The sequence below is a fragment of the Mus caroli genome, unplaced genomic scaffold (assembly GCF_978045245.1).
Source record: "Mus caroli unplaced genomic scaffold, Mus_caroli_1 scaffold_20, whole genome shotgun sequence".
Classification (NCBI taxonomy): domain Eukaryota; kingdom Metazoa; phylum Chordata; class Mammalia; order Rodentia; family Muridae; genus Mus; species Mus caroli.
The window spans coordinates 20,467,239-20,493,243 of NW_028227275.1; the positions used below are offsets into that span (position 1 = coordinate 20,467,239).

A 26,005-nucleotide genomic window follows, 5' to 3' on the forward strand; every position below is an offset into this window, starting at 1 on the left:
CCCAGATGGAGCGAGGTCAAGCTGTAAGCGGCCAACTGACTGTTCTTATTACTTTAAAAAGGGCAACGAGGATTTTAAAGCGGGTTTTGAGTGATTCCCCAACCAACATGATGATTATTAGAGTCCCAGGCTCTACATCTCATTGTTTCTAGGGTGCCACGTCACGGAGGTCAGTGTAAGCCACCGCCTCGGTGGTGGTGGGTGGTGGCGTCACCATCTGCCTCAGAAGCAGCTGCTTAGCAACTCGCTTCCTGGGTTAGGGTCACAGTGCAAAGCTTGGCCCTTTTAGAACACTTGCTGTGCCTTTTCCTGCTTCCTAAATTCAGCCTTAAGGGACACCACATAAGAGCAGGTGCTAATGCCTAGTCATGCCTGTTGAGGCTTCAGCTAAACTAAAGAACAAATGATATTTATTCTTCGGTGAATAAAACAAGCTCACTTGTTGCTTTACAACAGCACACAAAGGAGAAGTTATTTTCTCCAATGGAGTCTCCCTGAGTACACAAACCACTCAAGGGCAGGCCCCATGCTCAGCAGGAGATGGGCAACTCAAAATGAACGCAATGGTACTTTGGGGGGGGGGTTGTTTTTTGGGGTTTTGCTTTGTTTTGTCTGTTTCCTGATGCTTTGGCCATTTCCCCCCTTGGTCTTTTACTTCTATATTTTGTTAGTGATTTTGTGCTTTAATGGGTTTTCTGTGTGCCCGCTCCCTGCACTCGAGTGCGTGCGTGCGTGCATGTGCGTGCGTGCGTGTGTGTGTGTGTGTGTGTGTGTGTGTATTTGTGTGTGCTTTTACTTTTCTGTCTTGCTCTATCCTGTGCTCTGCTTTTGTTTTTATTTTTCCTGTTTGCTTTCTAAAGATTGAGATAAAGAGGCTCAGAGTTCCATAGAGAGGGAAGATCTGGGAAATAAGGGAGAAGTTATCAGAATGTTATATGAAAAAGAGCTGTGTTCAATTAAAAAAAAACCACACAACTCATTTTAAGGCAACAGAGTCGTCGGCTAAGCTCTAATGGGCTTCGATGCTCAGGATGTGATACACAAAGGGACAAATGTTTCCTGTCCCTGCACAATGCTCTATATCTGGACACCTCTTATTAAATACATTTGTGACGGCAAGCTTGACACACATGACAAAATGGCTTGATGAGGTCACGGCCAACAGGTCCATATTTAAAACAAAAGCAGCAAGACCATTTTAGTGAAAACTACTTTTATTTTAAAATCAAGTGCACAGCACTCATCTAACCCTGCTGTGTAGACTTAGCACCATACTCACTGTTTGTAGTTAGTCATAGCACAGATATTTGGTTTGCATTTTTGTACTTGAATAGTGTTTATTAGTGGACTCTGGTTAAGTCCTTTACACACATCATTAATCTTTTCACAGTACACATTTAATGATGGTCCAGTAATCTCAAAATAAAACAGAAAAAAACCTCTTAAGACTAATTAATAAATTAAACAAAACAACCCCCACCCCCATCCCCAGCTAACTGTTGTTGAGTTGCATTATATACTGAATTCTGCTGTTTTTAAAAATAATCATGATTCTCCAGCCTCCCCATCCGGGTATGCAGCAATAGTCATCAATTATTTGACTCTACCCCCAAAAAGGATTAATCCAGTGTTCTTTAGCTTTTTAAATATAAACTGGAAAGTGTTAATAAGCTTCTTTAAAAAGGCAAGTATTCTTTGACAACAAGAATGACACATAACCAATCAATAAAAGCACTGACAAGACATTAAATCACCACAGGCACTGGCTGTTGTTTCAAGTTAGGATTCTCTCCCAATCTCTTACATTCATAGCATTACTGAGGTAGTTACAATACTGAACACTGGACTCCATGCTGCAGGCCTCTATCTGTGAACGGGAAAGATACATTATCTTTTGAACCTACTTCCTCCTCCTAATTCAAGTTTTCTTAAGAATTATAAAATCCAATTAGCAGCCTTTTTAAAGAGGAAAAGTGATACGTTCCTACAACAGTTTTCATGCTTGAAAACTGTCACAAGTGTTCTTACCTGAGTGGTTTTCATCACCAGGCCTTCTGTGTGCTAAATATAAAAGTTAGCTTCCTTGTAAGGAAAGCACATTTCTGGAAGAACTCCTGTTGGCAGCTGCTGCCCACGGGCACTTCTCCTCCGGAGCTGCCCGTCAGTCAATCAGGCTGTGGAGCCCTTCCGTCCCTTCCCAGCAAAGGCCACCGACTCCTGCTGCATACCCACATCTTTACAGCGAGCTCTCGCCAATAGACACTGTGTCTCATAGCTGCCACAGTTTCCCTTCTATTCAAGTGCTATCTTATAAAAACAAACACGCCTTACTCATTTTAAACCAGAAAGTGCCCCCCCCCCACCAGCTCCTTCCTCCTGCATGGATAGGAGTACTATGCTTATAGTTTATCAGTTATCTTTTTACTTCTGAAGTCTGTTCTCCTCCCTACTTCCTGACAGTATTTTATGGCCAGGTTGCCCCGGGTATGACTATTACTGCTGCTTTCATTCACTACCAATACAATGACTTGTCCCCGGGCAGGTACACAGCCAACCACAGAAAGCGGCTACTGAGATCAGCACCCCTGCTTGCCTGACTTGCTGGATCCCAAGGGTGCTCACTGAACCACCCTTTCATAACAAAGTGCTGCGTCAGCCCACACTGAGCACTACCCTAGCCATCCTGAACTCAAGAACAATCCTACCTGACTCGACTCTAGCACTGACACTTTATAGAATGCCTTCTCCTGAAAACTGCCTTCAGGAACAACAGCCAATCTGAGTATTTGGGCATCACTGGGTGATGCCCAGCCTGTCCGTGCACGAACACAGGACCCACTTCATTCGACCTGTGCCGTGATCGATTCTTATCCCAGCAGGAGCACTGCAGCTGATGTTGCACGGGTAGTTCATGTCCTAATACTCCCAAGGCATGTCGGTTAGAGCCAAGTATTTCCAAGTGCTACAAGGTCCCTGAGTTAAATGTGCTTAACCCTGAAGAATCGGGGCTGATCACTTAGGGGGAAAAGGCAGCAGAGGAAAACCAAAATTATGACCATGATTTCAAGGTATGGATCTGCTTCGCCCCTAATTGTAGTATATAAATCCAGCACCTGTATTTATGATATGAAGTTATATAAAAATCATCTGGATTTTTTTTTAACTGCACAGATTAGTATATGTAGCAACTGGTGAGTTTGAATTTAGAAACCTACCAGTAGGTAAAAAAACAAAAAAAAACCAAACAAAAAAAAAACCTCTGAGCTGCAAGATTAAAACAATTCTTCAAAAATTAATACTGCAACTTCCTTCATAAAAGATGGTTTGGCAAGTCCACAGATAAACACTAAGTCTTTGACATATATGCCAGCATAAGGCCAAAGCCCATCACAGGTCAAATCTTAGAATGGCAAATTTTCTGCTGTATTGAGCATCTTGAAATATTTGGACCATCAGTCAGGAACTGGGACATTTCTGTCACACAGGATTTGACACGTCAGTACCATGCAGAGTCCTCCTAAGCACTCATGGTTCTGAAAGGGGTATTGGTACTCAGTCTTCCGGTGCTGGGGCCCGTTGCATTGTGGTACTGATTGTATCCTTTCCTTCTGAAAAGGAAGACAAAAGGCTTGCTCCAGAGCTAACCATCTCAGAACAGTCTGGATCGTCTGTGGCCTGCATACATACGTCATCACCTCTCAAAGCATGGGGTAATACATGGGAAATGTTCGTTTATCTGGTAACTCCGGTTATAAGAAACACTGAGGCAGGGTTTAACTTCTACTGGTATTGCCAGGGACATCCCAACACCAGTCTGCATGTGGCCAAGGCCCTGAACACTCGTTTGAAAGCCCGCGGGACAAGTCTGTAGCGTGTAAGACGAGGTGTGTGTGGTAGACACAATCTGCTGACGGCTGGGCTGTTCTGACACAGGATGTCGTCGGTACTGCAGGGAGCTCGGATGGAGATACTGAGGCTGCTGGAAGTGAACCGGCCGGGAGGGCTGCGCTGTCTGGAACACAGTCAGCTGTGCCGACTGAGGAGCTGACTGTCCCCTCTGCTTGTTTGCTTCTTTCACATCGTTATCGTGAGCACTGAGACAAAAGAAAGGGAAGAGTAACACCATTCGGGCAGGATGCAGCAAAGCCCGCTTCCCGCCTCTGCCACTGCTCACTCCACAAACCACCACTGCTGCCACCTAAGGTCACTGTCATTTCAACAAGTGACACCTTCCTTGTACCTTTCTCAAGTGTTCATCTTGGTATGAACAGTGCTGGTGGCTTTGAGGACTCTTTACAACTAGGAATTTGAGGTCACATCTTGGCAACCCTTAAATTCAGTGGTATGGAGAAGGGAATGGAGTAAGATCGGCCTGGACCGCTCCGTGTCCCGCCAAATACTGAGGGTCGTACCAGTAACAGGATCACAGGCAAAGAATGTTCCTTGGCTGCAGAGCACGATTGTTCACAGCAGTGGCAACTGACAGAATTACCCTAAGAACCTCGAGCCTTTGAGAAGTAGCTAGGATACACTATACACAAAGGAAAATGCTAACTAGAAACTATAAATGCAAGAGCAAAGAGGCTTACAGCAACAGCCGTTCGATACACTGCACCAAGAAGTCCCAGGAGTAGGCAGTGAGACGGTGCAGTCTCGTGGGCCACGTTGGAGACAGACGAAGGATAATCCTCGAAGAAGCCACACACGCAGCAGCTACTAAAGAAGGTGCATAATTTAGAAAGGCATAATCTGTGGAGACATCAAAAACGAGCCTGAGCAACAGAACACAGGAGTCACCATGCACAGTCACCTGAGGCCACTCTCAGCCACTCACCTTGCAGAGACACTTCCAGGAAGTAATCTGCATATTTGGCCATGTAGAGTTTAGTCTTCTCCAAGCAAACCATCGGCCAGCCGTCGTGAAGGTCTGTCTCGTGCACGGCTTCAGACAGGTAGTACTCGATGAAGTGGGCAGCCGTGGGCAGGCAGAGGTTCCACTGGAAGGTCTCTAACAGGAGCAGCTCCATATGCAGCAGGGTCTGCTTGGTGAGCACGAGATTCATGTTGGTCATACAGCCCAGACTATTGAGCTGCTCGAGCTTAGGCACGCTGTCTTCTTTTTCTTCAAATTTGCCTTGTAAAAAGGAGTGGAAAAAAAAATGTCAGCAGAGTGGTAGTTGGAGGTCTTCCAGCAGGACACAGACTTAAGAGCAGTCTCCTCCATCTCACACAGATGTCCTTGCATCTGTTCCATGTCATCCTCTTCCTAGAATTTCCCCACCCTTGACCTTTAACCATTCTCTGAAAAGAAATGTGCACTTGAACAGTGTCCTGTGGCATAAAGAAAACAGTCATATATGCTAACAAGGCCAGTTGATTTTTTTTTTTCAGGAAAGTATCATTTTGGTGGGCAGGGGGTAGTTGCAGAACATTATTTTAGAGTGTCAAAAATTTAACATCAGAACTTTATGTGGCGGAGTGCTCAGCCACTGAACTAGTAGCTCTTAACTTCTGAAAAACCAGTAAGCACCAAGCATATTTAATCTTGGCAAGTTTTCAGCATAATCTCAAGGGCAGAGAAAAAGCAACTATGGAAGGAAAAACCCCGAGTGGACGCCTCTAATATACTCACTGCTATTTCACAAACAAAAGCACAAAGAATAAACCTCCCTCTATGTCTCCTTTCTGTAAGTTTATTTTTCAGAAAAGGAGAGGGATGAGGTACGGTGGTGCGTGCATACAATACACGTGCCTGTAATCATTTGGGAAGCTGACACAGAACAGGAAGTAGGATATGGGCTGTATAGTGAAAAACTGTCTGCACAAGCTCACTGAGGCGGCTCGGTGGCTAGAAGTGCTCGCCGTGCAAGCCTGGACACCTGAGTGCATGCCCAGAACCCCCAAGGGTGGCAGCAGAGGTCACTTCACAGGTTGTCCTCTGATCTTCACACAGCACATACACCCAAGGGTGGGCTTTCCTTCCCTTCAATAATGTTTTAAAGCCGGGGGTGGGGGGGGGTGAATTCTTATCCTCTTTTAAATCCCTTACTCAAAGAAGAACAGGAGTGACGGTCACACTGTAGGGCTCACTATCTGAAGCCTTAACTTCTTAGAAAATGCTCATCTGATGCTCCAGCTAGTCACAGCGGAGGGGTAAGATTTCCTTTCCACCTAAGAAAAATGTTTCTACGGATTATGAAACAAGTTACATTTACATTTCCAAATAAGCACTCCTAGGCATAAAGAGTGCACTCGGACACTTCATAAGCTATGCCTGTCTCTGGGGCATGGTGGTTCACAGAAGAACAGAGACTGGGATTAAAGGACACACTCTCTCAGCACTGCGCTCTATTTTACACTGAAATTTAAAAGTTATAATTACAGATTTCACTCAAGGGATTTTACACTAATTCTTGTTCAAAGCTAGTTAGAAAGTTATTTTTCAGAAGCACACATTATTATATATAAAAATTATTTTAACATCTTGATAACGATTACAATATCATCTGCTTTCCTTGGAAACGTTCTATTATTTTTCTCTTTTTTTCTTTTTATTAGATATTTTCTTATTTACAATGCAAATGTTATCACCTTTCCTGGTTTCCCCTCTGAAAACCCCCCTCCCCTCCCCCCTCCCCTTGCTCACCAACCCACCAACTCCTGCTTTCTGGGCCTGGCATTCCCCTATACTGGGGCATCAAGCCTTCACAGGACCCAAGGCCTCTCCTCCCATTGATGACCGACATGACCATCCTCTGCTACATATGCAGCCGGAGCCATGAGTCCCACCATGTGTGCTCTATGGTCGATGGAAACCTTGTAATTTTAATCTACCCAATTTACAAACATTTTACAAGTAAAAGAAAGTAAGTCTGCCAAAGCAAGGAAATTAACATTCCCTGGTGAAGGGTTTCTTCTTGCAGGGGTGGATTTGTAACACTGGTTAAAGCTGCTACCACAGACAGCAGAGGCCAAGGCCACTCGGTTGGCCAGTGTGCTGGCCGTGGGTAGTCAGAGGGGCTCTGTGCACTCTGGCTCATCTGGAGACAGAGAAAGTGCTGCTGCGAACCTAGGAGCAGCTCCCTAGGAGTCTGCTTAGGGAACAGAAGAGGGCTCAAAGATTTGTCCCTGATGCCAGAGAAAAACTTAAACCCAAAGATGCAGGAGACAGCTACTCTTGCTCTAGAGAGGCTGTGAACTTCTTTAAATCTAAACCACATGTGGGTCTTGAATGAACTGTGTACATACATGTTAATCAACTGTTGTAAAACTGAACTACACTACTGGCCCTTTTCAGTATTAATTTGAAAACCCTGTTTCCATTGCCTAGGCTGGTCTCTTGAGCATCTGGAACCCCAGATACACCCCACCCCGCTGCCACCTCCAGCTCAAAATCACTCTAAGGATTACTGCTGAGGAGCAAAAGTTACGTAATTCAGACTTTAGGAATCGAGACAGCCTTCCCTAGTTCAAGTCATATAAAAATGGCATTTTACACCACCACCACAGTGGCCTTCGCGTGACAGCGGTGCTCAGCGCTGCCACGGAGCAGGAAAGGAAGTCAGTGCTCCCAGAGGACTTACATAAAGCTCTGCAGAGGAGAATGGTGCAGGTGTTTGTTCAGTCGCCGATGAGTCACTAAGGCTTTCACGCACTTGGCCATTTGTGTAGCAGCAGGACTGGCTGCACACTTCAAACGAATGTTATAAAAATTAATGAGCTTATTTATGCCATATTTTAAGTTGCTTTGAAAAAGTTAATATGCCATAATTCACCATAATTCAAGGATCAAGGGTGCTTCAAATTCTCCCTTTGAAACTTTCATCATCAAAAAATAAAAACTATTTAGGGTCAATTTCAAGCTTAAGAAATCAAGACACTACATAAGGTTAGCCAGTTCACCCAGGAACAAAAAAGAAGTCTAGTGAAACCAAAACTGAAGGCCAGAGGACAACTTCTAATTCCCAAACTTGCATTTCTAAACCAAGACGCGATGCCAGACTACATGAACAGCTATCTGGATGACAGACTTTATCTATGTTTATAAATATTTAGCTGTCAATGTCAAGTAGTCTATATGCTGTTTCTCAAACTTAAACATGACTTGCACAGGGCTGGAGAGATGGCTTGCCCATCAAGAGCTCAGGTTCTTCCAGAGGACCCATGTGGCAGCTCAAAACTGTCTGTAACTCCAGCTCTAGGGAAGCCGATACCCTCACACAGACACATATAAAGGCAAAACACGAATGCACATAAAATAAAAATAAATCTTTTAAAAGTAAAATAAAATACATTTCATGCCAGGCACAGTGCACAGGCCTTTAATCCTAGTACTTGGGAGGGAGGCAGAAGCAGGTGGATTTCTGTGAGTTTAAGACCAGTTTGGTCTACCTAGGAGGTTTCATGTCAGCCAGCTATATAGTGAAACCAACAGATAAATAAGTGACATGCTGGGTAATAACCACATTTGGGATTCTAATTCAGTCTGAAGTTTTTGGAAACCTTTTCATTACGGATAGTGGTACACATTCAACTCCATGGACAAGATTTTCACGAAGTGTGAAAACATAAATGAGCTACATGCATTTGCACCTACCACTGTGTTAACTGCTCCGTGTCATTTAAATCTGCTTGTTCATATACAGATCACAAAGATCAGGGTTTTTTTTCACTTGAAAGGAAATACCAGAAGCCATATGACTATATTGATAAAGGACCCAAACAGGAAACAAGGATACAGGAAATTCATATCTGCTTCCCAGAAAATAAAGAATTAGAGGTCAGAAACAAAATACCACAGTGTCTTTCCTTTGCAGGAACTGTACAGATCAGCCATGGAAACCACATGTTTTCAAAGACAGCAGCAAATGATAGCATCGTGGCAGAGACACCAATACAGTGACTAGGCAGACGATGCTCTCTGGAGCTCAGCCAGTATTCTTTCCCTTCATTACTAAATCGGAAAGTCATCTACACTATACACAAAGAATCCTCACAAATCACTAAGGCCATCAGCTTAAAAGAGAAATGGAGAAAGAGCAGGAAAAGGCCACTCGTGGGGGGCAAGGAAGTGAAATTCATTAAAAAATAAGATGTAAATCAAACCACGGTAAGCTTTAACTTTTCACCTAATAAAAAATAAAGTGAAAAACTTAAGACGGTATCGGTGAGCCAAGAGAAACAAACACTTGCTACAAATTATTGCACTAACAGCCTAGGACGGAAAGTCCCATGATCACAAGCATCTATCCGAAGCTCTGCTTCAAGGTGGCTTCCTAACTGCCTGTGAGCCCAGTGCTGCTCGAGCCAGAGCGAGCCTCGGAGAACAGCTGAAGTCTAAGAAGTTACTTTCCGGAAAAACACAGTTCTACTGTAGAAAAAGGCAGACTCTTCAGGAGTGTCAGAGAAACTGGTCAGTACAATGCTACACTTTTTATAACTGCAGTTTTCCTATGTGGCTCTACTTGCTCCTCAGAACAACTTTATAAGCCAAGTGTCTTTATTTCCGTTTTATAGAGAATTAACCCGAGACCCAGGGTTATTGAAATGTGTTATTGTATTGAAGATTCAAACCTACAAAACCTATCACTATAATCTGACTCCAAAATACTACAAACTGCTTTCAAATCAGATAACGTGCAGGCCCTTTCTTCCCACTTCCAGGTGTACTTCCCAGGCAGGCAGTGAGCATTAGTTCCAAGAACATACAAACTCCAATCTGTTTTTGGCCACAATACACACAGCATCCAATCTATTATATAACTGCCTCTTGATCTAATAGTTATGAACTATTCTTTATTTCAGACAGCCTCATATGCAGGGAACAGACAGCAGGCAGTCAGAATCTGAAGTTAGTCTTTTTAATGGAGAGCTGCCACTGGTATCCAAATGGAGGAAAACAGGTGCTATAATGTACGAAATGCTGGGTATAGTAGAACATGCCTTTAATCTCAGCAAATGCGAGGCAGAGGGGCAGAGGGGCAGAGGGGCAGAGGGGCAGAGAGGCAGAGGGGCAGAGGGGCAGAGGGGCAGAGAGGCAGAGAGGCAGAGAGGCAGAGAGGCAGAGAGGCAGAGAGGCAGAGAGGCAGAGAGGCAGAGAGGCAGAGAGGCAGAATCTCTGAGGTTGAAGTCACCCTGGTCTACAGAGCAAGTTCTAGGACAGCCAGGACTATAAAGAGAAAGCCTGGGGGAGGCAAGAGTTTAGAAAGAAAAAAAAAAAAAAATACAAGAAATACTAAAATAATTCCACAAATTTATAAAAAGTATCAGAAACTATTGGTTTATAAGCACACTAAGCTTTACTGACACAGTATTAGAGTCTGAGGGGAGGTTATACTATTGCTTGCTAAATTCCAATCTCCTCAGTTCCTGACCTAGAGAAGACAATTGTTCCAACTCTCACTACACTTGCTCTGTAGGGCTCATGGGTACCCTGGACCTGCCTGCCCCATTCTACAGTGGGAAAGTGGAATACAAAAGCGGTTCTCTCAGGAGAACAGGTAAAAGGGTCTGGCTCTTCCAGCAGTAGGTGACTGCGGTGGATTGAAGGAGAATGTACCCTAGGCTCATATGTTTAAATGCTTGGTTCCCATGAGTGGAACTTTGGCCCTGTTGGAGGAGTGTCCCTGGGGGTAGGCTTTGAGGTTTCAGAAGCCCCTGCCATTCCAGTTGGTTCTCTCTCTCTCTCTCTCTCTCTCTCTCTCTCATGGTTGTTGTCTGAATATGTAAGCTCTCAGCGTCTGCTCCAGGACTATGCTTGCCTGCTGCCATGCTCTCTGCCACAAAGGCCATGGACTCTGCCACCTCTAGGTTGGCGAGCCCACTACATGCCTTTGTAAGTTACCGTGGTCACTGTGTGTATAGATCTTAGAGGAAAACAGATTTTAGTGGGGGAAGTAAGATATTTGGGAAGTACGGAGTATTCTGATAAGAACTTGGCTCAAGAGGCACACGAGGAGACTCGACTGGATTTGTAAGAAGGGTTCTAGAAAAGTCATTGAAGTAGAAGTCTCAGGGTAAGAAAATAAAACTTAAGAGGCTCAGGTCTGGAAGTGATATCACCTAGTAACGCGCTGGGTCTTAGGTTTGTCAATGTCTAAGAGCTTCACAGCCTATTGGGAATGTTCTTATCATAGCAGCCATACTGGATTCAAACTTTTCATCAGAGGTCAAGGGTGATGATAGCAACTATATGCTACTTTGAAATACTGTTTAATGGCATGGATACTATAAAAACAACATTATCAATTCCACTTCATATCAAACGTGACCTTTTTATACTACTGACTAGAGAGAAACTCAATTTTAATTGTCCTTTCTCTTTAGTGCAGACACTACAAACCTCAAAGTGAGGTTTGGCACTGAGAGGCCTAAAGTACACTTCAGTTGGATTATATACTGAAGCCACGTTCGTATCAGTTGCATCGAACCCAGTCAAGTTCAGTAAGCTCGTGACAGTAGCCAAGACAAAGAAGCGTGTGGCACCTTTAAGACAGAGTTTCTCAACGTCAGCTACATTCATGTTTTGAGTTAGAGAATCTCAGTTCCAGGGACCTGTCCTTCGAATTACAGCATATTTAGTAGCATCCAAAGCATTTACACACTAGGTATAGTCACGTCCCCAAAATGGCTTCTGGCTGTCCAATCACTGATCAAGAAAAATTAGTTCTCAATCAAAATGGTCCATCAAAATCACCCGTGGGATTTTTAAAGTGTTAAAAATAAAAATATGCAGCCCCTATTACTCAAATTCTGGCACAGTATCTTAGATACCACTCTTGTTGCTATTCCCAAACATGTGACGAGAAGCTAGAGGAGAAGGATTTTCTATCGTTGGTGGGGAAGACACAGTGGTAGGAACAGGGAAGCGGAGGCAGGGGAATGCACGGAGTTAGCTGGCTTTCTCTTTTCCTCTTTGTTTAGTCCTGGCCCCAGCCTATGGGGTAGTGTCATCTGCACTCAACGTTCTCCTTAGTTAAACCTCTCTGGAAATTTCCATATGCAGAGTGTGTCTCCTAGGAGATTCAAAATCACGTTTAGTTGACAATTAACCTGTACTGTATGTGGTGCCTAGAATCTGTATTTGTATCAATCTTGATAAGGTAGGGTTTAGGCATTTGTTGTTTTTAAAAAAAAAAAAAAGCCTGAACTATTTTTTAATATCCAACTAACAACCATAATATAAAGTTGTAATATAAATTTCCTAAAAGCAATAAACGGGAAGTGACTAGGATTTGACAATAATTCGGTGAGTTCTCTGGTTTTATCCTGTCAGCACTGTCTACCTTGAGTCAAGTCACTGTGGTTCATACTCACTTGCTAGAAGCAGACAGGAAAGCGCAACTAAGTGTAGCTGCTGAATGGAGATGTCATAGCGGTCCATGAACAGGTCCAGCAGGTAGACGGCGAGATGGCGGGCAGGGGGGCAGAGGGTGAAGCGATTGCTCACAATGGCAATCAAATCAGCAAAATACCGCCTGAGGTTCAGCTGAGGAGACTGGCCCTTGTAAGAAGGCAGCTTCAGCTCCTAGATCAAGAAGAGGAATATTTAATATATAGACGTACCGTCATAATATCAAGACTCAACATTGTTTTCCTAACAGATTGTGTAGTGAGAGCTTAAAGACGCACTTTGCTTGAAAGGAGCGCAGCAATGAAGTTGAGTGGAAGGTGTATGGCTTTAAGAAAAACCACACTGCAAATACACTCTTTCTCCAAGGAGGTCAAAGCTTTGGTTGAATGGGAGCGGAATGGTGAGTAGGCTCCTGGGCCTGTGCAGGGCTGTAGAGACCAGAAAGAACCTGTCAGCCTCTTTTAATCTTACTTCCCTCCTATCCCTTACGATCTTTATTTTGTCACCATCCTTTATATTCCTAAAATTGTTCTAATCAAGACAGTATCAAACAATGTGTTTTAAAATTTTGTATTATTAGGAGACTCTGCGGCTGGGAATATAACTTAGTGGTAGAGCATACTCTTATCATGTATTAAGCCCTGGGCTCAGTTCTCACAGCACGAAACACCACACACACACACACACACACAGGGAGGGGGGAGTATCCAAATGTGTATCAAGATGGAAAGCTCTGAAATTCATTTTGTAAGATCAGTGTGATGCTGAGACTAAACCTTACAGGTAATCACAACAGAATCACAACCAAAAGCACAGAGAAATAAAACAAAAATGAGACTCCGTAAAGAAAATGTATCTTGAAGGAAACCATCGGAGTGAAAAGGGCAGCCCTCGGGACAGGAGGAACTGTCTAAATTCATATATCTGATAAGACGTTAGGAGCCAAATCACTTTTAAAGCTTCCTTTCTCTTATTCTAGAATGTGAAGAATTGAACCTATGGCCTTGCACGGACTAGACACCCCGTTACTTAGATACATTCCCCAATCCTTCCCAAATTACAGAAAGAATTCCTACAACTTAAAAGCAATAAAACAATCTAATTTTAAAGTGGGAAAATAACTTGGACATTTTCACTAAGAAAACAGAAAAAGTAGCTCAGGAGATGGCTGACAGGACAAGAGAGCTTTCTAGGAAAGCACGAGGACCCAAATCAGATCCCAGAACCTGTATGAACGGCTGAGTACAGCTGCCCATGCCTCTAACTCCAGCATCAGGGGAAGGAAGGGCAGGCGGACTCACAGGGCTTGCTGGTCAGCCAACCCAGCCAAAGAGAGTTCAGTGAGAGATCCTTTCCCACGGCAATGCAATGGATGGAGGAAGACACCCAGAGTATTACCTATGTACACGTACCACTCACACATGACCTCAATGGAACATACAGAGAAAAAAACATAAAGAAGCCAACACACACAGAAAGAGATGCTCGACAGCTTTAATCATGAAGAAAATACAAAACCAAAACCACAAGCTAATACCTCATACCCATTTAGAGTGCTATTATCAAAAGCAACCCCATTCCCAGAAAGCCCTCATAAAAGGGAAAGTAGCAAGCACTGACCAGGCCACGCAGAAACTAGAATCCCTGCCCAATCGTACTGTAAAATAAAATGAGGTAACTGCTGGAGGCAACAGTCCAGTAGTTTTTCAAAACACTCGCCCCAGGATGCCACACTTCCACTTTTAATTATATATCCCACGTATTTGAAAGCAGGGAGATAGGTAGGCATTTGCACACCCACGTCCATAACACCATTACCCACAATGAGCAAAAAAAAAAAAAAGCAAAACTAGCAACCCAAACGCGGATGAGCAGATGTGTGCACGCACACACACTGTTCAGCTTTCAAAAGGAAACTGTGACATATGCTGCACGGGTGAACTTGGGAGATCATACACTAGTCACACAAAAGGACACTTATTATGTTAATATAATCCCACTTAACACGAAGTATTTGATCAAAGTCACAGAGGCTCAAAGTGGTTCCTGGGCTAGGTACCTGAGAACTGGGAAGTTCCACAATGAACACTTAGTTTTAGTTTAGAAAGCTGAAACTCAAAAGAACTGGGATGCAGAGATCATAAAATACACTGTTGAGAACACCAAAGATGACCTAGCTTGGCCACGGGGAGAGGGAGTTCTAGAAAAAGAAGCCTGAATATACCATTGCACACACTAGCAAGATTTTGCTGAAAGGACCCAGATAGAGCTGTCTCTTGTGAGACAATGCTGGGGCCTAGCAAACACAGAAGTGGATGCTCACAGTCAGCTATTGAATGGATCACAGGGCCCCCAATGGAGGAGATAGAGAAAGTACCCAAGGAGCTAAAGGGATCCGCAATCCTATAGGTGGAACAACAATATGAACTAACTAGCCACCCCCCACCCCCAGCTCCTGTCTCTAGCTGCATATGAATCAGAAGATGGCCTAGTTGGCCATCGGTGGAAAGAGAGGCCCACTGGTCGTGCAAACTTTATATGCCCCAGTACAGGGGAACGCCAGGGCCAAGAAGTAGGAGTGGGTAGGTGGGAGACTTTTGGGATAGCATTGGAAATGTAAATGAAATAAATACTCAATAAAAAAAAATTCTAGCCGGGCGTGGTGGCGCACGCCTTTAATCCCAGCACTCGGGAGGCAGAGGCAGGCGGATTTCTAAGTTCGAAGCCAGCCTGGTCTACAAAGTGAGTTCCAGGACAGCCAGGGCTATACAGAGAAACCCTGTCTCGAAAAAAACAAACAAACAAAAAAAAATTCTAAAAGGGAAATAAGTACCCTAAAAAAAGTACCCTAAAAAAAGAAAAGAAAAGTTTGTAAATAGAAAGTTTGTGATAGAAAATACTATGCCATGGTACGTTTTCCAAATTAAAACAGATGGGAAATATACCTATGCCTGGACAAAGACAGTGAAAATGGCAGGGGAGGGCTAGCTTGGGGGTATTGGAATCATAACTATTTGTCTTTCAAAGTTCCATTTGTATTCTCATTGTCATTCCATCAGTTGATAACAAACTCAATTATGGAAAAAATAAAAGACAAACTGGTGGTCCTATCTAGAAAATATTGGTGGGCTTTACTTTTAACTATGTTAATTTTACCAACAGTTATAAAGCCAGCCTGGAACCCAGGGTCATCAGTGAGATTTTATTCTTACTCACTGTTATTGCTGTGTGAGTCATGGTATTTGTGGGTAGGCGCAATGCCATGCTGTACACACGGAGAGATTTTTTTTCCTTCCATCTTTAAGTGAACTCAGGGGTAAAGCTCGGATCACAAGTACCTTTACCTGCTGAGCTACGTCCCCAGCCTCCACAGAAGAGTTAAACTAACATAACAACACAGGTCACTTGTCTTCTTCAGTGGGAAAGTACAAGTGCTGATCAGAAGGCTGTCAGAACCTGTTGTCTTTGCGCAGGTATGGAAAAGAAACTATACTTTCTCAGTACATCTTTCTTCCGCTATCTTTCTCTGTGCCTTGTTCCGGAGGATCAGATCAGGAATTTGGAGGACCAAAGTACAGGGAAGCCAAATGTACCACCTAAAGTCTCCTCTCTAGCCAGTTTGGAAATAAAGGCCTCTAGGAAACTACCAACTAACTACAACTAACTCCTTGGACTGATATTTTCTTATGTTTCTCATAAAACTGTGATTGTTTCCATTTGTCTCTGTGGCTCCTCAATATTTTCCAGAGAGTTACGGGACTGGAATATGGGGCAGACTGATAGGCACTTAAAGTCTTTTTGAGTGGGAAACCGTATTTACAAAAGTAGCCCAGTTGGCATTCATTATTCTTCACTTCTTCCCAGTCAACACAATGTTGGTCACATCAACTATCTCTTTAAAATCTGGTGGGTCTAAACTTAGACCATCGTTCACCGATGAAGGGTAAGATGAAGGGTAACTGCCCTGGGGAAGCGCTACATTCAGATGCCTTCAACTTATCAAACAGATTGTTGGCGGCAAGGGCCATGCTGGTCACACTAGTTACTGATCTAACACCTCGAATATGCTAAGTACTAAGCAGGCCACACAAACAAATGATCAAACCACCGATTAATAGCTGACTTTAGCATTTTTAATGAGAAAAGTTTATTTAACTTCCTTGACTCGAGTGCACTACAAATAGTGATCTCTCCAGCTGTAAAGTTCAAGTCCTACACATTAATGCAAATCCTCTGTGTTACTATTGCCAGAAATCAGGACCATCGTCTACAGAGAGCTTAAAGACAACCCCAAGTAGTTTACAACAGGTGGCCTGAGACAGGCTTCAGAAGTAATCCCCCACATCCACCTGACTAGAGGGCTGCCTTATTCCCTGGCTCCTTCAGAGACTACATAAGCATGCCAACAAACTCTTAACTTAAAAAAAAAAAAAAAGAAAGAAAGAAAATTCTACTTCTAAGATCACCTGTAAAACCAATTCAGACAATTATTTATGATTAAAACTACCTATATATAAAGTATTAGGACTAAAAATCACAGGGATCATCATGAAAAAAAATCTTTAAACAGTCAGCCCCACCCCCACACTCAAAGTATCATTACCATTTATACCAAGTAACTAGTTTTGTTGCACACTAGAAAGATAAAAAGACTGACACTTAGAAAACCCAAATATACCTCCCCAAAATCCAAAGTGAATTGGGACTTTTCCCTCTAACATTCCAAAGAACCTGTCCATAGTTGGAACATTTATGTAGAGCAATCATCTCATAGGGGTCTGGGATGTACTCAGAGTAAGAGACTGAATGCCAGGACTATTAAAGAACTTTTGGAGATTTCAAGCTGGGGGGGTGCAATTTTAACAACTTAAGCCAAGATTCCATGTCCTAATCTGCTTAATTTGGTCATATACACCAGATATAAATCTATTATCACTCAAAAATCCTTAAGCCTCAAGCTGCACGGTCTTATTAAAGAGTCAGCTGTTTCGATCCTTTCCCAGTTTTCATCCAAGGTGAAACTGAGTTAAGTTGATCATTCTGGATCTTCCTTCCCTCTGGCTGTCAGAGAAGCAGGGCTATCGCATATATCTGACTTATAACATCCATCCTATAATCATTAGTTAGAATACCCAGGCTTTGGTCCAAAAAGAGCAGTTTTTTTTTTTTTTCCAATGACTATTAAGAACATTGTGTCTATTTTCTACACTTGACATTACCAAGGACTAGCTCCTTCCACCTTAAGGCTTTTTGTATAGCCTGGATTTGAAGGACCAAGGAACAGTAAGTTAGCACATAGCTCTTACACTGTTCTAAGTTCCTGCACAGTACATACTTAACAGATTTCACAATCACCCCATAAGAACGTTCTGTCATTGTTATTTCTCCTTTTACAGACGGGGAAACTGAGAAAGAGAAAATTAAGTTGTCCGAAGTCTCAGAGCAGGTTTGGGGAAAGGTTGGAGAACTGAGTCATGTACAGGGCTTACAACAGCTTCATGCAACAGCATGTTCGAAGCAAGGAGGGCTGTTCACTCACACACAGACACAGACAGACAGACACACACCCATGGTCGACCTGGCAACATTGGAACACCATCCACCTTCTCCCAACTACCACGCCCCAGTCTTCTCCACATTTACAGGTTCTTCGGATGCGGCCCAGGGAAGGAAGAAGTTAATTAACTTTGACAAATAAGCAAACTCGCCTTCTCTGGCCTGGAAGGTAGAGAGTAAAGAACCTGACTGGCCTTTCCAGGAAGCACAAGAGCCGGGATGGGGAAAGTCGGGTCTCGGGAGTTACCTTGTACCGAAGCGCCTGGTGAATATCCGCAGCCAGCTGTCCTCGCCACCACTGCCCCTCCAGCTCCATGGAAGCCGGAGGTGCGCCCGGCCAGACGCCGCAACTTCAGTCTGGAAGACACGCCCCAGACACGGTCACGGCTAGCAACTCCCCACCACGTCCCCCCGCGATCCTCCGCGCCCCCTCTTCCAGGGATGCGATCTCGGGTCACCCCGCGCAGCTGCTCCTCTTCACCTGACCCGACCCCGAGCCATCTTCCAACAAGGCCTGATCTACCCAGTCGTCTGCAATCGCCCGCTGCAAGAACTGCAGAAAAGTGCGAGCTCCGAAAGCTCCGGGCGGGACGGCCCGCCTCCGGCTCTCCGAGTTCTGGGTTCGAACTCAGCCGCCTGCACTTAGGCGCGGGAGCCCTGACATTGTCAGAACGTCGCCGGAATGGAGAGTGACCAGCGCGCGAGACCAGGTCCGCGCCGACAGCCCCGCACGCTCCACCACCCTGGGGGTCTGCGGTGCGCCCGCCGCAGCGCGGCCCCGGAGCGGCAAACAAAAGGCCGGGCGGCCGGCCGTGCTCCGCGCCTCGCTTCCCCTCGCTTCGCTGCGCTCCCGCAGGCCTGCCCGGCCCACGCGGGTTCTTACCCGGAACCGCGGCCCTCAGAGCCCCAGCCCGGCCGGCGTGCACGGGGCGCCGGCAGCGTTCATGCCGCGGACCGTCGGCCGCGAAGCCCCCGCCTCAGCTAGGGCCCAGCACCCGGGCGCTCGCGCCGCCCATTGTTAAAGGACCGGCAGGCGGCTCGCCGTACAAAGCCAGCGCCGGGGCACGGGCCGCCCTGCGCTGCCAATCGGCTCTCGCGATACAGCGGGGTCGCGCCTCGCCGTCCAATCGGCGGCCGGGCCGAGCCAGGTGCGAGTCCGTCTCCCGGGCCCCTGCCCGGTGCCGGGCGGTCTCGCTCTGCAGCCTCGGCGGTCTGTCGGCGCCTGAGGGCCGCTCACCTGCAGAGAATCTTTGATGGGTCCCGGGTGCTGGCAAAGAAAGATGCGATGTCTCAGCCCCGCGATTAAAATTTGGCAGCTCGGATCTGGCCCGCTGTCTCACTTCCGAGGGGCTGCCCTCCGGGATCCTCCCCCTACCCTAAGCCTTCCGAATGGGCTTTAGCTCTTACCAGTCCCTAACGCGCTTTGGTTGTCGAGTTCTGATCCAGTCTCCCCTCTAAACCCAGTACTCCTTTTAGCTCTTCTAACTCAGCAATTCTTGTTGCTTTCGCTTCAGCGGTTCGCGCGAGTTGCGACTGGAATTGACATCTTTAGCAACCTGGTTTGTCAGATCCGTAATGGATGTAATTGACCATCTGTGGTGGTCAAGGAAGAAACCCTAAACGGTGGGAACACTCCAGCGTCAATTGAGATGTTGACTGGGGCTGGAAATGTAACAGAAACCCCATCAGTTGTATTTGAGAGTATCTGGAGGACCACCCCAAAAGAAGTAGATGGGTTCCCTCAATTTTCCAGAGACTGTAAAGCGACTTCCTTCAATATTTAAACATAAATCATGAAACCTCACCCTTACTTTGAATATTTTGTTTAGAAAGAGGAAGAGTGACAAAGGGCTAGTACAGAAAAAGTTGAGTGCACACTGCGGGAGCATGACTTATCACCCTGGTATTTGCATCCATCCCGGAAGGGCTGCTGCAGACCCCTGTGTGACAGTGTTACACAATGCCTGGGGAGAGCAGGGATTCAGGAACTGATGGGAAGAAACTGGAAGCATGCACGTGAAAATTGGCAGAACCCAGCCTAGCCCGGTGCATTTCGGGAAGAGACTACTAGTAGAGGAAAAGGACGTTATCTGGCTAAAATTTCCATGTCTTATGGTATTTAAATAGTACTCGTGTCCTCAGTTTCCAATTCATGACTACTAAGCAGCTTTTGGCTTCCAAATGATTTAGGGTCCAGGCCTTTCTTAAGAACCTTTTCAGAAAAGTGGGTCACAGACTATAATTGTCTATGCGATCCCATAATAAGCAGGTTGTCCTACAGTCTCTACTTTGAACACGTTGTTTGCCGGGAGAGACCGGTTTAGAAATCATGTATTATTCTAGACTTAGATGGCTCATTATAAGATGCCAGTATTCATCCTTGTTCATGCCTGTGTATGTCTCTGGTGGTCTTAGAGCCTACATTCCTAAAAGGAATTTCGGTCTTACTGTTTTTTTTTGTTTTTTTTTTTTTTCCCTTTAGAGTGAGCTGGGCAGAAGGCACTTACTTCAACTCTGTGTTTCCACAGTTTACATTCTACTGGGAAGAGAAAAGTCATAATAAATGAAAGATAAATCCATACCACATGGTGACAAGTGCTGTAAGGCAAACAAAGTGAAAGGCTAGATAGGTGGACGTTGTTTTATGATAGGGAAGCCATGCAAAGGCCTGAGGGGAAGTGACTGGGTATCTAGATGGTGGATGGGCATGCCAGTCGAGGGGACAGTAAACACGACCGGGTTCTCAGGAGAAAACACTTTTGGAAGGAAAGTAGAGGGCAGTTTTCGTCTTCAGTAAAGACAATCCAAACTTCAAGAGACTAGCAAAGGTTTCAGAGCGAACCGGGCAAGGCACCGGCACAACAGAGAATGGAACCTCGAGTCGGGTTGCAAGAGGTGAGGGTGAGCCGGGCGTGGTGGCGCACGCCTTTAATCTCAGCACTCGGGAGGCAGAGGCAGTCGGATTTCTGAGTTCGAGGCCAGCCTGGTCTACAAAGTGAGTTCCAGGACAGCCAGAGCTATACAGAGAAACCCTGTCTCGAAAAACCAAAAAAAAAAAAAAAAAAAAAAGAGGTGAGGGTGGGAGCAGATTCTCTGGAAGGCTTTTGTGACTGCGAACTTCAGGCAGCCGGAAGCCACCACGCTCTGGCAGCCAAGACACTAACATCGGCGCACGCAGAGGAGAGGATTCTTCACGAAGCTCTCTGTACTCGAGGCGTGTGTTTACCAAACGGTGTGCCCTGAGAACTAGGGGAGGGGGATGAGCAGTACAGTGCTTGCCCAGTGTACCTGAGTCCCTGGCTTCAGGCTACTGTACCACAAAACCAAAACACTGTAAACCAAATACACAGAATGTATTTAAAAGTTTTTTTTTTTTTAAAGAAGCAAGCCATTGCTTTTTGTCAAAAAGAGAAAACACTTTAAAATAAATGCAAGCAAAAGGCAAAACATACAACCAATAGAAAACTATGCATACTAACTGGCAGACTCCTTTCTCCACTTCTTCCAGAGATGGCCTTTCCCAGAGGCACCACTACTGCTGTGTCTTTTGTTGTATCTTTTCAGAAGTATACAGGTCTTTATAGCAGCACGCACATATCGCCTGCTTGCCTCGTGTAAAATGGTAGCTTATTCCGAGGTCTACTGTGCACCTTGTTTTTGCCATACATCCTAGTCTAGGGATCGTTCTGCCATGGGACATCCGGGGCTCTTCTCAGGCTCTATCAAATTCCTTTGGCTACGGAACACTCACTAGGAGCCAGAAGCCCTGGACCCTGTTCTTGATTTGTTTCCTTGGTGCAACTTTACACCGTGGCACTGTTTACATCACAGCAAACACATTCACACCCAGTGTCTTTGCCTACAACACCATCATCTCCCACTTAATTCAGATAAGCCCATTAACTGCTCTTATTGCCACGACGACTGTCATCCTTCTTTAAAATATTTGACCCTTGGCACTTGGAGCAGTTGAGAAAAGGTAGACTACACCTGTAATGAACTTGATCTGGCAGAGCCTAGATCATATTTCTAAGCCACTACAGTACAGAACGCAAGGATAGTCTTTATGCTATTCTCAGAAACTGGGATCAAAATCCACAGATATTTATAATTCGAAATTTACCAGGGAGTTAATCAACATTGAAATTGAACATACATTTTTACTTCTGGTTAAAATTGACATAGATTGTGATTATGAATCTATGTGTCCGGGCCATAGGATAACCAGTGATCAGACACCATAGATATATCCTGGGTATACCGGGGGAATGCTGGCTTGGAGAGTATTTGACTTGGTGAGCTGAGTAGAGCAGACTGCCCTTCTGAATGTGGGCAGCCCTCATCCAGGCAGCTGGAGGTCTGAGCAGAGTTAAAAGACTGCCCTCCCTCGGTTGAGTAAGAGGGATTGGGGATTTCCTCCTGCTTAATTTCTTTAAGCTGGGACATAGTTCTTTTCTGGCTTTTAAACTCAAACTGAAACAGGCTTTTCTTACATCTTGAGCCTGCTGGCTTTCAGACTAGAATATGACCTCAGGGTTCCCTCTGAGAAATTTTCACCTGGAACTGTACCAGAACTAGCATTGAATGTGCCCATGTCTCATTGGGACTGATGGCATTCCACAAGGGCGGTGATCTCTCACTCAACAGGGAATCCAAGTTGCCTGGGAGATTGTTGAAAATAATGCTGCTCTCCTCTCAGAGGTTCTGATTGAGGAAGTCTTGGGTGGATCTAGGAATCCTCTTTATTAGTAAGACTCTCCAGACGGCTCAGATGGAGGTGTCCTGACCTCCACAAGTTGAGCATCACGAATCAGGCCAGGATTGCTTCTTTTCCAGAATGAGATCTAATGTGGACTGCAGTACACAAAGCAGTCAGACTACCTGAAGAGTCTCCCAGAAGAGGTGTGTTGGTGAGGATGTCATCAAAGGCTGGGGGAAGGGTGCTGATGTGGTGGTCTCCGTAGTACTCAGCTCTATGTAAGAATCCAGATTATGCCCAGCATTGATAAACTTGAAAATAAGCAGCCAAATCTCAAGGTGTCAGGACTAGGAGACCATAGTCCTCTCTGCCTTTTCCTGTGTTCTGTTTCACTGGTGTCGGGCTAAGGAAGCCAAATAGACCCACACAGATAAAATGTTGTTCGGGTATGGATGGATGTACACAGCTAAAGCAAATTCTGTCTGGGGAAATTCAGAAGCATGGATTCCAGTCTGGTACACAGCATCAATGACTGCCTGGACATCTGTGTAGGGCATCTGGATAGGAAATCCTGTGACCTGGATCAAGGTTAGAACAACACAAGGTATGTTACAGTCTTAGAGGTAGTCTGGAATGATCGTATGCAGAAAGATCACAGAAACCTTAGTGGTGTGATAGTTATAGCAGTAATTGCCTTTTGTGAGTGACAATATTTTAGATATAGTGTTAAATAAGCCGCGGATAACCGTATGAGGTAAGTTCTGTCATCACCCCTGGTCTACAGACCATGTTGGAGCACAACCAAGGCCCTCTGCCGCCAGAATGTGTGCAGTTGTCGCAGGACAAACTTGGATCCTCTGGATAGCAAACTGCAAACAAGGAAATGTTGGGGTTCTACATAGGAGGGATTTAAGTGGAAATCTGAGGGGTTTATTCAACACCAGTCATGCCTGGAGTCTCTACTGTGATAGTAGTGAAGGAACGAGGAACATGGGTCTAAGTAACGTTACATAATAGGACACAGATGATAGCCATGAACCCCTCAGTCAGCCTTCCATTGCTTCCCTGGGGAGGATGTTTCTCACCCTTTAATCTGCTCACTCGCTTTTCCCATGTGCTGTCGTTTCTCTAGCTCACCTAACAAGATTTCATCATTAGGATTTTCTGATCTGCCACTGTAACCCAGACCTGTGTGAATGCACTTGATTGTGTCTTTAAGGTTCACTGCCTAAGTCCTGGCACAGAATGGAAACAATGTTTATTAAATAAACATATACTAAATAGTTGAGTGCAATGCAAAGTGTAAACTCATTTAATCATTAGTACAACTTCAAAACAAACAACTATTTTTACCCTGTTATCCAATGGAGGGAAAGGTAGAGATGGGTTAGGTGACTTGACCTCGGTTAAAACCAGTAAATGGTCAAAATAAGATCTAACTACAGGCTGCAGGGCTCAATCTTGACCTGATCTTGACCTATGTCAATAGGTCAGTACCTACTAGTCTGGTATTTTTACATAGACACTCCAAGCTTTAAATCTTGGCTTATATTTAACTATATTTTATTTATCTCTCTAATCCCAAATTCTATTAAAAACAACAACAAAGTAAGAACAACTCCCTCCTCATTCCTGAAGGGATGGTACCTGCAGACCCCTCCCTGGCAGCTGAAATACTCAACTGCTAACAGAGTTCATTCTTTCTCTTAGGGGGTTCTCCTGGGAGACATCTTGCTTCCTGGAGGGGAGAGGGGAGAGTCTAAGAACCCAGTGGACTAGTTAATAGACAGCAGCTGGGGTGAGTGAAGACAATAAGAAAAGGGAAGGAAGACTAACAAATGCCTGCCTTGTTTATCTATGGACTTGCTCAAGTTGAGATGTCTTTTCACTATGCAGGGGGATGTCAGTGTGCAGACGACGGTAAATGGTGAGGTTGGTACATGTGAAACTGGAAGTAATTGGCACACAGAAGACACTGAGGTTTCCTGGACTCCTCTTGCCCAGAAGCAATGACACAGAATTAAATATATTATTCGAGATCATTTCTCAGTTTCCCAGTTGCAGGGTGGATCTCTCTTTCCAAAAATCATCATTTATGCATCATAAAACATATAGTTGGTCCTAAGAAAATGCCATTTATGGGATGGTCATGACATTACAACTTTTTGGTCTGTAAGTAAGTAGAATCCATGCTGAAGAGCTCAGTCTCAACCTAATTATTGTCTACTTTGCTCTATTGGTTAGATACTTTTACAAAGAAGCTCCAAGCGTTAACACCTTGGTTTATAGCTAACTATATCTTACTTATCTCTTTAACTCCAAATTCTATTAAAAACAAAGGAAGTTAATAACTTCCTTCCTATTTCCAAATAAATGCTACCTGAAGACCCCTCCCTGACAGCCGAAGTACCCAACCCCTAACAGACCTCTTCCTACTTTGTCTCAGAGAGTTCTGGGAGACAGCTAGCCTATTGGAACAGGAGATTCTCTCTCTTTGCATTTCCAAATCATCTGTCTTTGGTGACCAAGAGAACAGGTATTTCAGAGATAGTTTAGAGTGCTATTATTTGCCAGTTAACAACAGGTTAAAACCAAATGTCATTTGCATCCTAAGTCATATACAAACCCAGTAAAACTGTAGCAGCCTTTCCAAGTCACTGTCTTCAAATGAAGCAAAACTGCCCGGGTAAAACTCTAGCTTCGGAAGGAGTTGCCGTAGAACAGAAGTGCACTGTCGATTCCAGCGTGTCGGGTGCTTAGGCCGCCATTCCATCATCTTACATTTCACTGCCCTCTCTATCCTATGGTGAGAACGCAGAGATAATTTGGTGACAAACTGCAACTCTACTCACGCTACTCACTTGTCACAAGAACTTTTCCACTTCACAAATGAGAAAGAAACTTTGGGGGTTTATGAAGAAACCAGGCACTTATAGTGAGGGCTGCCAACTATGATGCACACTGACCAATCAAATATGGAGAGATAGGCTCTTGTTGGCTCAGGAAGGCCAGAAATTAGGGCTGCAAAGAGTATCTCTTCCAGACACCCAAGTATAAGCAGTTGCTGGTTGACAGAATTTGTCATGTGATTATTGACTGGGACATTTACCTGTCAAGGCTCATTTGACAAAGGGCATAGTGTTTTCAGGAAATTGCCTTTCCAGAAATGCAGATATCTAGTCTGGGGCATTAGAAGGAGTGGCATCGTTAGTTTAGTCAATTCAGGATGTGGACTTGGAAGGAAAGGAGGCAAGGCACTGAATTGGGTGGTCACTCCCACCCACCCACCCAAGAATGCAGTTCCACAGGAGCAGAGGTGTGGACCATCCCTGCACTAGTGCCTGGTGGCACCATGGAGGGAGAAGGGTGTAAGTTGGATCACAGGATCCTGTGAGTGA

At 44.7% G+C, this 26,005-nt stretch overlaps 2 protein-coding genes across 3 annotated transcripts in view; both read right to left on the reverse strand.

Annotated features, from left to right (window-relative positions):
- Positions 1-1,207: 1,207 nt before the first annotated feature.
- On the reverse strand, positions 1,208-18,942 carry Ccnj (cyclin J). Of its 2 annotated transcripts, none has more exons than XM_029472316.2 (6): positions 18,792-18,942; positions 18,156-18,265; positions 12,316-12,526; positions 4,835-5,134; positions 4,590-4,716; positions 1,208-4,094 (listed from the first exon to the last, which is right to left on the reverse strand). In XM_029472316.2, the coding sequence occupies exons 2-6, from the start codon at positions 18,222-18,224 to the stop codon at positions 3,692-3,694; spliced, it is 1,110 nt and encodes a 369-aa protein (XP_029328176.1). In that variant the 5' UTR covers positions 18,225-18,265; positions 18,792-18,942; the 3' UTR covers positions 1,208-3,691. The 2 variants fall into 2 exon arrangements, with proteins under 2 accessions (XP_029328176.1, XP_021007735.1); XM_021152076.2 differs by having other exon boundaries at positions 4,590-4,749.
- A 2,602-nt stretch (positions 18,943-21,544) lies between these two features.
- Positions 21,545-26,005, reverse strand: part of Cc2d2b (coiled-coil and C2 domain containing 2B) — a 74,502-nt gene continuing 70,041 nt past the window's right edge. Inside the window, exons 33-34 of the mRNA XM_021152526.2 lie at positions 25,234-25,408; positions 21,545-23,185 (exon numbers count right to left, since the gene is read on the reverse strand). Of these exons, the coding sequence (XP_021008185.1) occupies positions 22,997-23,185; positions 25,234-25,408 (364 nt within the window). The 3' untranslated portion in view covers positions 21,545-22,996. The remainder of the gene's footprint in view (positions 23,186-25,233; positions 25,409-26,005) is intronic.